Source organism: Prionailurus bengalensis, chromosome B4 (genome assembly GCF_016509475.1).
Source record: "Prionailurus bengalensis isolate Pbe53 chromosome B4, Fcat_Pben_1.1_paternal_pri, whole genome shotgun sequence".
NCBI classification, from domain to species: Eukaryota; Metazoa; Chordata; class Mammalia; order Carnivora; family Felidae; genus Prionailurus; species Prionailurus bengalensis.
Window position 1 is genome coordinate 60,588,245 of NC_057358.1, and position 13,399 is coordinate 60,601,643.

Below are 13,399 nucleotides of genomic sequence, written 5' to 3' on the forward strand. Positions count from 1 at the left end.
GGACGATTTGTGAGATTTTATTTTTTCAATGTTTATTTATTTTTGAGAGGCAGAGACAGAGTGTGAGCAGGCAAGGGGCAGAGAGAGAGAGGGAGACAGAATCTTCAGACAGAATTTGAAGCAGGCTCTGGGCTCTGAGCTGTCTGCACAGAGTGTGATGCGGGGCTCGAACTCATGAGCTGTGAGATCATGACCTGAGCTGAAGTCGGAACCTCAACCGACTGAGCCACCCAGGTGCTCCTGATTTGTAAGATTTAAATGGTCTTACTGTCTGTAAATTTTTAGAAATTAAAGAATGGATTATTTGCTTAGAGAGGTGGGCCTTTTGGTTCTTCATAGTCTGAATTGGTCTTGACTGAGGTCTGGCACAGAACACCCCTTTTCAGAAGCCTGGCACCCAGAGATGGAGCCTTCTGTGTCGTTGGGAGAGTGAAAAAAAGAAGTATCAAGCAGGAAATAAGTGGCCTTCAAGGAGGCCTTCAGACATAAGACTTGTCCCAAGAAGAGCAGAGCGACAGTCAAAACACCTGTTTGCGTTGACCCACAGTGCCTCCTGGCCTGTTGACCCTTTCTCTTTCCTCCCCTTGTTAGCCAGCACAAGCAGCAACACTTCTCTGTGAGTCTGTGTGGAGTGATTTTAGAGGAATAGAAAATACCGAGTAATTCTAATGGAATGTTGTAGGATTCAGAAAGCGATTTCTGCTTCCTCACTTGGGGGTCCTCCTGGGTCCTCAGAAGGTAGAGCTGAAAAAAATCAACGTGTTATGTGTGCTTGGTTCTTTGCACTCTTTAATACGATACAGTTGATTCTCGTTATTTGTGGTAGTTACATTCTATAAGGTCACCGCAAATACTGAATTAGCAAATACTGAGCCATTGGCCCTGGTGGGTATATAAGTTTAGGTTCCTGTGAGCTTCTGTCACATTTTCTCAGTTGATCAATGTATAGTCTTCATCTCTTTAAGGCACCTATTTAATATTGTTGATTCGTTAACAATGAACTCGCAATCAACAGTGCTATAACATATGCCTAAACAAAGCTTATCTAACACATCCGTTTTTCTCTGCAAGGCACGTCACAGCCTTTTTCACTTGGGAACACTAGACAGCACCTCAGCCCTATAAACACTTGTTTGTAGCGTGAATGCTGATCTGAAATAAGAAGGGAGAGCATTGCCTTATTCACCTTCAGCTGGGACCGTGTTCACAGGCAACTCAAATTTTTTACTGCTCTGTGCTTGTCCAGGAATGCCCATGAAAACACCATGAGTACTGATTTGGGGTTTACAAATACATTTTTGTGAGTGGGCAAATCCACAATATCTACTGTGTGACATGAGAAAAGTAATCCCAATTATTGTGGCGGGAACCCTTTTCAGTCCAGCTCTACAGAATGTGTACCAAACCAATCATTTAAGGTAAAAACAAGTTTCAAGTTGGTACTGTGACCACTATCCAGAACACATTTTTAAACAGCCTCTGCTAATATGAAGACTGTTAAGGACAACTTGCCCAATTGGTGATTCCTATTGTTGAACAAGTGACAACACTATAGCCAGGCTTTGAACATGTAGAGAAAAGGAGCAATGGCTTGTGTATCCCCGTGTCCTTGACATGAAAGGTAATAACGGCCAGCACATAGTGGAACCCCAGTGGGTGAATGAGTACTAAAATGAACGAATGAAGGAAACAGCGAGGAGAAATCTGCTTGGTATTATCTGACAGTCTACTTCAGGGCACCTTTGGAATCTGATGCATCTTTTCAGCTTAGCTAACTTCCTGCCTCCTGCATTTATTAAATTAACTCATGTAAATGCTTACTAAATGTCAGAGGAAGTAGAGTCTAGGAGCTGGGGTAGCATGGGGGATATTGCAGCTGGGCTGAGAGCGGAATAGGAGTACCGCCAACCATACTGAGAAGACTACTTAAGGGCTAAATCAGCATTTGATTCCTTCTTCCATCTCACCACGGAGCCTGACTGGCAGTTTCTTTCTTGGCTTTTTTGCTCATATTCCTGCTACCAACTTCTCTCCTCTTCAGTCCCCCTTCCACACTGCTGTTATTAGAAGCCTTTCTAGAACATGATTTAATCATCTCAGTGTCTTGCTTCAGAATTTCATTCTCCTCGTAAGATACAATTCAAAACTCCTTAGTGATCTGGCTCCATCCCTGCATTTCCAGCTTCTGTCTCTTATCCTTGCACTGAAGGACATCATCCTGTGCTCGGCGGCGGAACTAGACTTTTCACTGTCTCCCACGCATGCCCTTTAGGACTTTTGGCTTTTGCACAGTGTCGTTGCCAATGTTGTCTGCTCCTCCCAGATCTTCCCCTGTGCTGTGTCTGGCAAGATGCCCATCCCCCCTACAAGTACGAGCTCTTTAAGGGAAAGGTCTATCTAATCATCTTTGTGCATAGCCTCTCAGCCTGTAGCATGTTATGTTCCGTAAATGTAGTTGAGTGGGTGAATGAATTTAGACATTGTCTGGAGGATTCGGAAATACGAAGACTTAAAAAAAATAGTTTTAAGTAAAAAAGAGAGGATAGGATATCAGTTTGTACTCAGACAAATAGAAAGATGTGACAGTTCTCTTGCTAACTAGCTTTGTCTGATGGGTAAAAGTGAGCTTTTCCACTCAGGAAACATCTATACTACACCATGCTCCCTGGCCCCCAATATAAATATCCAGGAACTAGATTTAATTAAAGTAGAAGCTAGTTAAATTTTATATGAGAGGAAACAACGTGCAATTTCAGATATTATCTGTTGCTGTTATTTCCTGCAGATTAACCATTCATTTCACCAAATATTTATCACGGAGCTACTATGTCCAAGAAACGGGGCCAGGGGCTTTGGAGCATGAAAAGAAAAGATAAGCAGAACACAGGGGCTTTTGTCTAGTGGGAGGGAAGGACATGAAAGCACATTTCTGTAAAACAGGATAAAACGTACACTTATTACAGGTAGTGCTGTGGTAGCACAAAAAAGGGTGAGGTTATTTCTAGCCTGCTCACTTCTATACAAGAGCTTGAATTTAACGTGAACCTGCAAAGGGTGCACTTGGGAGTAGGTAGGTAGCAGGGCAGAGGAACACGATTAGGGTGGTTCCAAAGAGAGAGGACAGTATAAGCAAAGATGCCGAGGCAAGAAAGTACAGGGGATAAGTACTTCAAGGAGCGGGATAGGTGAGTGCAGAGCATTGTAAGATAAGACTGGAAAAGTACATCAGGATCTTACTTTAGAGGGATTTAATGACAGTTTGCTTGGACTCTGTTCTGTAGGCACAAGGAGCTGTGGCAGAATTTTAACAGGAAGATTTTAAAAAGGAAATATGTGACAGCAGCCAGCAACAGCTAAAATTTGTAAGCAGATATCATGTGCCAGGCGCTTTTTCTAAATCCTCACCACAACACTTTGAGGCTAGTACTAATAGGATCACTTTTTAAAAAAAATTTTTTTTTCAACGTTTATTTATTTTGGGGACAGCGAGAGACAGAGCATGAACGGGGGAGGGGCAGAGAGAGAGGGAGACACAGAATCGGAAACAGGCTCCAGGCTCTGAGCCATCAGCCCAGAGCCCGACGCGGGGCTCGAACTCCCGGACCGCGAGATCGTGACCTGGCTGAAGTCGGACGCTTAACCAACTGCGCCACCCAGGCGCCCCAAATAGGATCACTTTTGATAGATAAAATGGAAAGCCCGGAGAGGTTAAGTAACTTCCCAGGATCCATAGCCCATAAGAGGTGGACCTGAGATTTGAAGCCAGAAAATCTTATTTGTGAATGTGGGTTTTGAACCTGGGATTGAAGAGTGTAGGACTCAAGGAGTCTCTGAACTTTTCTCAATTTTTTGCAGAGTGTTAATATCTATGAATGTATACCTTTGTTTAAGACAAACATCTCTAGCTTTAATCCTGTAAGTTGGAGCACACCAAATGATGTGAATAAAGACTGGAGCAGCGCCCCATTTTGCCCTCACGAATCCCCAGTATGTACCATGCATCATATGCTGATGGTGTGCTTACGCTGCTTCTTAGATTGGAAAAAGAACACTCTCGCACTGCTCAAAATAAAAGGAAATGTCAGAAACCATTTGTAAGAATTATTAGTACTATAAAGTGTCAGGCTGTTCCTTGGTTTGTGAAAAACAGAAAATGTCCAACAAGTTTTGTTTTGTTTTGTTTTTTTGAAGGTAAACATGAGCTCTCCAGGCCCTGGAACTTGGGATAACATGAAAGAGAAGAGAGCTAGCTGTCCATTGGGCAAAAATCATTCTTTTAAATTTGAACAAAAGCTAAGGGCACAGCTAAGGGTGGCTGTGTCAGTTAAGTGTCCGATTTCAGCTCAGGTCGTGAGCTTGTGAGTTCGACCCCACATTGCATCAGGCTCTATGCTGACAGCTTGGAGCCTGGAGCCTGCTTTGGATTCTGTGTCTCCTCTCTCTCTGCCCCTCCCCTGCTCGCTCTCTCTCTCTCTGTCTCTCTCTCTCTCTCTAAATTAAACATTAAAACAAATTTAAATTCCAACAAAAGCTAAATAAACTCTGGAAATCTGAAATGTTTTTGAAAAATGCCTAGATATTAGTCTGTTTTCACCTAGATCAACTAACAATTCAGTTAGTACTCTACTGAATCAATTATTACCATGGTGGTTTCAGTAGAGTACTAACTGAATTGTTGATTACTTTACTGGAGAAAAATTCTCCTTTTCATCCCCATCCCTGTTTGGGGAGAATCTAGGCCCCAAAGACAGATGGTAGTGGGGTTGATGAGAGGGGAGCATAAAAACGACTCTCCAAACCTGTATTAACAATGAATGTGTCCAGTGTTTTCCTTTGTGATGAGTGCATGGGAAAGTTCTATGAGGAAGGAGGGATCTCTTTAGTTTTGGAGATTTGCACTTAAAATAATCTTTATTGATGCAGGTAAGGAAGAATGAAGTTAAATTGTCATTCTGATTTCCTTCTAGACTAAGAGAATTCAGTAATAATGAGATGAATTTTCATTCAACAGCCACAACCTGAATAGATATTTGATGTCTGCCCTCCCATTTGAAAATACCTCACAAGTATTTCCTGATGAAATACTTCAAGCATATTACATTGAAATCCAAAGGGCATCAAAACCATGGAATTCCTTGGAAAGGTGGAATAGTAAACAAATTGTTTAGTAAGGGGATTTCTTGATCTAGGTTTATAATCCTTTTGGGAATTCACCCTAAGGCTTTTGTACCCACACGACTCATGACTGGCTCACTCAGTGGTTTGGTGTTATCTGATGAGGATCTTATTTCACTTTTGAAAGCAGGGTGTTGTTCTCTTTGTTGGGGTCTGAGGGGGTAGCAGGAAAAGACGGACTCCATGAAGTGCAACGTAAAGCCTCCCCATCCATCTTGAAATTAGAGAGCCCACTGCATGGAATAGAATTTCTTCTACTTGTCACTCATAATGAAAAGACTTATTTTTGAAGCAGTTTGTTTAAGCCTCCTGCCTAAACAAAATCGTTCTTAACTATTGGGGTACAAACCTTACCAGACAGTCTTGTGAATTCATATAGAATTTGTTCCATTTTTCCTTTTTTTTTGTTAAGAGGATTTGGGCCACTGTTTTTGTAACCAGGTAGATGTAGACCTGTGTGTCCTCTGGAGCCATGAACTTTAATATTCTGTTCTTTAAATCTGGATAAGATGGTTTTGCCCTTGTTTTGCCGGTATGGTACACACACTTTTCTCTCAAGGGGATCTTGCTAAGTAAGAAATTGACATGGGATGATGTATACAATTTTACATTAGTCTATCTGATTCTGTGTGTGGAGGGAGCTGAACACTATCTACGTTTGCTTGATAAGCTTTTGCTGTATTCTGGCTCATTATGATGTTATAGATTGTAGAATATGAATATTTAAGTTAAACTGAGCTTTATGGGTTTCAAGGTTGAGTAGTTCACTTGAAAGAATTGTTTTCATTTTGAGATAATGGGATCCCAAAACGTATTGGTTAAGTAGATTAGCATGTGTCTGATAAGTGCAATCATTCTAGCTTGAGGTTATAGCAAAGATTGTATCTTTGTATGACCACTTCCATTTTGCTCTAGGTCCTTTTGATGTATAAGTGGGCCTCCTAAAGCCCCAGCTCCATGTATGTGACATAAAGCCAGTAACCTGGTCACAGTTTGGCATGTAGCCAATAGCTTCACAGCATATTTGACACGATGATGAATGAGGAGGTGTTGAAATATTTCCTGTTTTTAAACACTTGGACTTGGTCTCTCAGATGTTGTATGATAACCCCAAAGAATATTTAGAATTCGAATTCTTTACAAAGAATATTTGTTACAAAAGCTTATAAAATACATTGTTTGAATTTTAGAGATAGGTTCATACCTGTCAAGCAGGTTTATAGAACACCAAGAATTAAGCACAAATATGTAAGATGTCTTGCTAGTGAACAGGGCTTCTTATTCACTGTGGGCAGTCTTTTGAGGTAGTTCATGTTGTTTGAGCTTTTCTTGGAGCTTGACTTAATTACTAGAGAAAGTTAAAATAACAGAGCCCTGATTACGAGTGCCACGATGGTAGGAGAGGTCATCTTTTAGGCGTATCATACATCTAGTCTAAAGCAACATTAGGGCTCCATGTGTATTTGTTGAATTAACTTCTCAGATTAATTACTGAATTCCTCTGGTCTTAGATTTCTCAGTCTGTAGGTCACCACTTCTCTTGGCCTTTCATGGATTGCCATTTTCTTCCTGTCTCCCCGCTTTCTACTCTCATTCCTGCTCTTAACCCTGCTTGCCCTAACTTTTTTCTTTAAACTGTTTTCTTTTTTTTTTAATGTTTATTTTTTGAGAGAGAGACACACATGCACATAGACAGAGATGAGTGGGGGAGGGACTGAGAGAGATAGAGACACAGAATCGGAAGCAGGCTCCAGGCTCCGAGCTGTCAGCACAGAGCCTGACGCGGGGCTCGAACTCACGAACTGCAAGATCATGACCTGAGCTGAAGTCAATGCTTAACCAACAGAGCCACCCAGGCGCCCCAGCTTGCCCTAACTTTTAACTTAAAGAATAGCAACTCTAAGCTGTTATATTTCACTTTTCAAAAAAATTATATAGGAACAAGTTTAAAGAAATAAGTTATATTCAAATCATTTAAAAAATGTTATTGAGACAGACCACTGTGTACCAGACACTGTATAGTAAAAAGGAACCAAGAAGTTGGTCTGTAGGTAAACTAGTTGGATGAAGAGAGCTGAAAAGTACAAGTCATGGTGTGAGGGTGGCAGGATGGGGACTGGGGCCCAGCTTAAGGAAGGGCACGGTCAACTGCACCTGCCAGGGTCGTTCTTGGCTATAGTAACCTGAGAGCGGCATCTTTAAGGGCAAATTCCCCAGATAGTGGGGGAACTTGAAAAGGCAACGGGGGACATTCTCCAGGGAATGACGAAGGTAACCCCAGGGTTTTGTGTGTTGGCCCTGATGAAAAGTACAGGTGTTCCTTTGGGGAATGTGGTGAGAATAGATTCAAAGAAGATCTGGAAAGGGCAACACATTGTGAATGCTACTAGATGTGGTGTGTATGCTGCAGTTTGGGAAGGAGGTACACAGGGGGATCTGGAAGGAAGAGAATGAAAATCATGAACGGGTGCGGTAATGGTACCCAAAGTCATGGTGAAGTCAAAGAGCGAGTGGAGGTGGAGCAGCGTGTTTGAGTGAGCTACTCAGATGGGAAGATGTTCTCAGAGAAGTGGATAAAGTGAGGAGTCTGCCTGTGAAGAAACTCAGGATGTGACTGTGAACATATATTGCTGAGCATATATTGCTCTTGTTTGATTTCTTCCCTGCCGTTGTGCTCTCATTCCTTAGGCAATATCATCCCCAGTGTCTCTCACACATGACCAGCCTCAACTGCACACTTTAATGCCACACCAGTTTATCCAGCAGTGTAAAGTCCTCCACCTTATTTATTAACTGTCCGACTCTTGGTTTCGGCTCAGGTCACGATCTCACAGTTCGTGGGTTCAAGCCCTGCGTCGGGCTCTGTGCTGACAGCTTGGAGCCTGCTTGGGATTCTTTCTCTCCCTCTCTCTCTCTGCCCCTTCCCTGCTTGCTCTCTATCTCTCAAAACAAATAAATAAACATTAAAAAAAAAAATGTCCTCCACCTTAAACTAACAACATTTGTAACTGAAGCAACCTTATATATGAGACCGTTTAAAATCCACCTCTTCACATTTAATTATTTTTTAGTATTCAATGGGTACTTCATACAGACAAAACTTATCACCCGTAATCTTTTTATAGTCATGTTTACAAGGCTTTATCTCTTAAATAATAAGCTCACTGAGCCCAAGGATTGTTTTTATAAGTTAGTAAAGTACTTGGACCTTCTACTTGCTAAATATTTGTGGAAGGAAGGGAGAAGGAGAAGAAGGAAGGCGAAAAGGGAATTGCAGTTGACGGAAGGGAGGAATTTGAGGGTTCTTGGGTAAATCTGTGAGCGAATAAGGAGGAGGTAGTGGTCCTGGGGAAGCAAATTGATAACAGTAACAGGGAGAGGTCAAGACAAAAGAGTGAGAGGTGAGCACAGCTTTCCTTAAAGAAGCTGAAATTCAGAGGAAAGTTGAATGACAATTGCAAAGCCATTGCAGAAGGTATGGTGGGGAATGGGCTGGGAGAGGACTTGGTTGAATCAAGATCTGCTAAAACCCATACCTTTTGGTAAGTATTGCTTCTGTGTGGGAAATATTTCAATGAGAATTACTCTTAAGCTCTCATTCTTGGATGTCCCTTGGATTGAGGTTTCTGGGGAGATCCTCTGGAGAATGAATATCAGCAGCTACAGCAAAATTATGTATTAAGTGCTTGCCTTATCTCCTCAGTTCTCACAACAACCCTGTGAGGTACATATTACTATCTTTCTCATCTTATGAGTGAAGCAGGGTAGACCTAGACTGGCTAAGTAGCACTCCCAATTCTCGGATTCCTCCTGAGTGGGCCACTTACTCTAGCCAACACAGTACAGTCTAGAACCAGTCAGGTCCCCGGGGGACATCACACCTGCCATCAGAAATCCTGAAACACTGCCAATTGAAATCTGTTTCCTTGAGTGACTCAGTATCCTCTGCCATTTGCTCAAGCCCTTGAAGTTCAACCCAAACCACACTACCATCTTGGGAATCTGATGGGTTATAGTGTTGCCTCCTGAAAATGGGCATTTGGCTTAATATTAAAATAGGTTAAAATATATAAACATAAAAGAGGGTAAAAATAGAGTAAGGATGAGGGGCAGAGGAGAGAAAAAGAATGCCTTCAAGTTAGGAAGGGTAATACTACTTAAAATTCACAGAGAATATATCTCAGTCTTCTAGACAACATCTATATGTTCAGCCTGAGTCAACATGGTGAGCTGGAAGAGGAAGACATGACTAATAAGAACATGTGTTGTGTTTATTGGAAAACAATTAACTCGTGGGGATTGTAGAATAGAGGTTATCCGGTGATAGAGGGTGTCCTAATTCGAGGGAATCTTGGGGTTGGATTCTCTTGCCTCTGTGAGAGAGTCTTTTCTTTCGTGCCCGCTGATTGGGGCGCTCAGTGGCCTCCTCCGGGTGTTGTCTCCCGAGAAGTGAGGAGAGGATTTGCTCCCTCAGCCAGTGGAAGACCCACCTCAGGTTCACACAGGAGATGGCCTGTGTGCTGGCATGAGCACCCTCCTTCTCTGGCTTCTCTGGCTGACCCGATGAGACTGAGGAGGTGTCTAGAGTGCTTGTCCTTTGGCTGTGAGTTGCCTGGTTTGTCATCTGCCAAGACAATGAATGAGTTAAAGACATATAATCTGGACAACAGTGGGGCCGATATGTACCCATTCATGGAATTGAAATCCTTCTATCAAAAATAATCCAACTGTAAAGGCAAAGTTTTTTGTTTTTTGTTTTTGTTTTTGTTTTTGTTTTTAACATTTATTCATTTTTGAGAGACAGCCCTCACAGGGGAGGGGCAGAGAGAGAGGGAGACACAGAATCTGAAGCAGCCTCTGAGGCTTAGCAGGCTCTGAGCTGTCAGCAGGAGCCCAACTCAGGGCTTGAACCCAGGAATTATGAGATCATGACCTGAACCAAAGTCAGATGCTTAACTGACTGAGCCACCCAGGCCCCCCCATGTAAATGCAAAGTTTAAATCCTCATTAATAATTAAACACACACATATATTTTGGGTGGTCATCTTTGTTAGTTGTTTTTTTTTTTTTTTTTTTTTTAACTTTCCTACCCTCTTTTGTCCTTCAGTGTTCCTCGGTATTTCCCCTTCAGCTCCACCCTGACCCCTTTCCTTGCTGTTAGCCTTCTCCCTCCCTCTCCTGGCCTGTCAGACACCAAGGGGGTGTGGCCCTGCTTCAAAGCAGGTAGTAGTAATACTCCATGTGTTCCAAACTGGTACCCCCAACCCCAACCAGGTCTGTTCCCTTCTTGCCTATGGGGCATCTCTGTGCTCACCTCAGTAAGTTCGCGTTCCTGAAGTCTTAGAGGAATCTGTGGAAACTGCATGGTACCTCTGTGTTGGCAGGGGTTGGGCAAGTCTTGGCAAGTATCATGTTCTTGACGACTGACCTGAGCTCTATCTGGAGGGGAGCTGCTGAACAATTGGAAATCTTCCTCCTGAGCAGATTCAGGGAATGCAGAGCCATCATCATCATCTTTCTGATTTTCCAGAAGTTTCTCAAGCTTTTGCACAAGACCGTCCAGTTTGCTGAGAGTCAGTTGTGTGTTCTCTTCAGGGTACTTGTCTACCCACCAATTGACTCCATTTATGTCCCAATTAACTATGGAATCTGAATTGTTAGAACCCACATCAATGTCCCAGGCCAGGGTGATGCTTAGTTTGCAAAACTGCTTTGGGTCGTCCTGAATTTGGTCTTGTCTCCTCAGGAGTCTGCCTGTACTTTCAGTTCTCCATGTCCCTTGGATAGGAGGGACAAAGATTGAAGGACCCTTGGAAGACACGTCTTCACGGGAGATGGTTTTCTCGTAGGAGGTGTCTTCACAGGGGAAATAGTCCACAGAGAGGCTCAGGTTTGATTCAGAGCTGCAGTCTGTAGAGTCAGTTCCATCATTGCTAGAGGATGAGTGTGCCATGGAGTTCAAGGGCTCAAATCTCAGGTGTCACCTCAGGAATCTTCTAAAGAAAGGAAAAAAAAATAGGTGGGATTAGGGGAGAAGAAGAGGGAAGTTCTGATGGTTGAGCAATAGCATTATTCATTCCTTTTTCTACTTGTGACTATCCCATTCTGGTAGAAGTTCATCCTTTTTTTTTGTCTTCTTTAATGAAGGGCAAAAAAGGCCGCCCCGTCCCTTAAAAAATTTCTTTCTTTGTATAACAACACTTTTTACTAAGCCTTTCCACCTGATACCGCTCATCTTCTGTCTTGCTACAATTGAAAGAACTTGAATTATAAAAGAAAAAATGATCATTGTATAAAATTTGAAAAACACAGAAAAGCATAAAGGTGAAATTAAATATGCTTGTGATCCTACTGTCTACAGATATTGATAACCATCACTGAAAACATTTTGGTGGACTTCCTTTTCTTTATCTGTACATGTATGTGTACATGTGTATTTGTACATATGCATACACACATACACATATCTAAATGGATGCCACATCAGCTGTTGAAAGTGAGATTATGTTTTATAGCATACCCTAGAGTAAACATATATATGGCTATTCTGTCATTTTTAACCACTTTCTTATTGATCATTAGGTGATTGTTGTTTTAATAAATAGATCTTCAGTAAACCCTTTTGTCAATAAATCTTTGTGTCTCTCTGTCTATATATCTGTGTGGATTTATTGGACCAAAGATCACACACATATTAAAGCTTCCTGATAGTTGATATCAAATTGCTTTCCAGAAAGGTTATAGCCATTGAGATGCCCATCCTCCCACCATCTGTTGGCACTTTTTAGCCCAGTTTTTTTTGTGATGCCCCTGGTAGGTAAGTGGGGGTGGAAGAATGACGTGGTCACACACACGTGCGCGCATACACACACACACACACACATACACACGCTCTGTCATGCCCTCCTCTGGTGGCTGCCCACATGGAAAAGGCGCTGCCATTTCCTGAGCCATAAACTGGGGATGTTAAAAATCCTCAGATCCCAACTGTCAGAGGCTACAGGTCCAACTGCCAAAAGTCTGTGTTCTGAGACTGTTGGTTACTATGGCAACACAAGAACCTAAGTTATAGTCAGAAATGTGGAAAGAGAAAAAAAAAGGGATAGAAATCCACAAGGGCTGTCTTTGCTTCCAAACTATTCTGTGCTCATACCATCCTAAGCTGAAGAGGATCCCTCCTGAGGACAGAAGGACAAAAGTGATGGCGGTTCCTTCCTTCTTGCCATGTGTGTGTGTAAGATGGTTCCTGTCTTAAGGGAGTTGAGAGCCTATTTGGTGAGACGGACATAAACCACCTGTTATAGGACAGAATGGTAAATGTAGCAACAGGACTTAAAAATAATGTGGGAGAATAAAAGGAGGTGCCTCATGCAGCCAGGGTGAGATTGGGTAGGGGTATCAGGAAAGGACTCCAGGAGGAGATTACTTCTGATCTGAGCATTTATGGGGGAGTAGAAGTTAGTGGGGTTAAAAGGGGGTAGGGGTCCAGCGAGAGGGCCTTCCAGAGAGAGGGGACAGCTTGAGCAATGACACCTGGCTGACAAACAGCCGACTGTGTGGGGAGATCAAGTATGATCAGGTAAAGGGGAGTCAGTGAGATCATGGAAGGCCTTCCACCCCTGTTAGGGAACTGGGATTTTTTTTTCCTGTAAGGCTGTACTTAGGATGGTGGTATTCAATTATCAGGCATTCTTCCAGGTAATTCAAAATATATTGAAATACTTGGCATGATTAAAACAAAACTTCCAGTGGACTTGGCAGGGTAGATGTTATTGGTTGGCTTTCATGAGAATGGGATCAGTAGGTTTGTACTGGGTTGAATGAATGAGCAGAAAGGAAGTGAGAACAGTGAGTACAGACTATATTTTAGAAATGTCTGAGGGGCACCTGGGTCAGTCAGTTAAGCATCTCAGGGTTTGTGAGTTTGAGCCCTGCTTCGGGCTCTGTGCTGACAGCTCAGGGCCTGGAGCCTGCTTCAGATTCTGTGTCTCCCTTTCTCTCTGCCCCTCCCGTGCTCATGTGATCTCTTTCTCTCTCTCTCTCTCAAAAATAAACATTAAAAAAAAAAATTTTTTTTTTTAAGTCTGAGAAAGTAGAAAGGAGGAAGCAGAGTCAGGTTAGTTTCTGCCCCCACTTCCCAAATAAAAAAGGGATAAGGAATAAATACAGGGGGAGACTTTTAAAATAAAAGAGATTGGCTGCTACTTTTGGAGAGAGTAAAGAT

At 42.4% G+C, this 13,399-nt stretch overlaps 2 protein-coding genes across 23 annotated transcripts in view; one reads left to right on the top strand and one right to left on the bottom strand.

Moving 5' to 3' along the window:
• PPFIBP1 (PPFIA binding protein 1) overlaps positions 1–13,399 on the top strand; it is a 176,425-nt gene that overhangs the window by 63,977 nt on the left and 99,049 nt on the right. The window lies entirely within an intron of this gene.
• CB4H12orf71 (chromosome B4 C12orf71 homolog) lies at positions 9,429–12,268 on the bottom strand. Its single transcript, XM_043561671.1, has 2 exons — positions 10,490–12,268; positions 9,429–9,799 (listed from the first exon to the last, which is right to left on the bottom strand). The coding sequence occupies exons 1-2, from the start codon at positions 11,126–11,128 to the stop codon at positions 9,461–9,463; spliced, it is 978 nt and encodes a 325-aa protein (XP_043417606.1). The 5' UTR covers positions 11,129–12,268; the 3' UTR covers positions 9,429–9,460.

Coding starts and splice junctions, on each gene's coding strand:
- CB4H12orf71 (XM_043561671.1), bottom strand. CDS start 11,128: ATGGCACACTCATCCTCTAGCAATGATGGAACTGACTCTACAGACTGC. Junction 9,800..10,489: donor AGGAACGCGAACTTACTGAG/GTGAGCACAGAG, acceptor TTGTCTTGGCAG/ATGACAAACCAGGCAACTCA.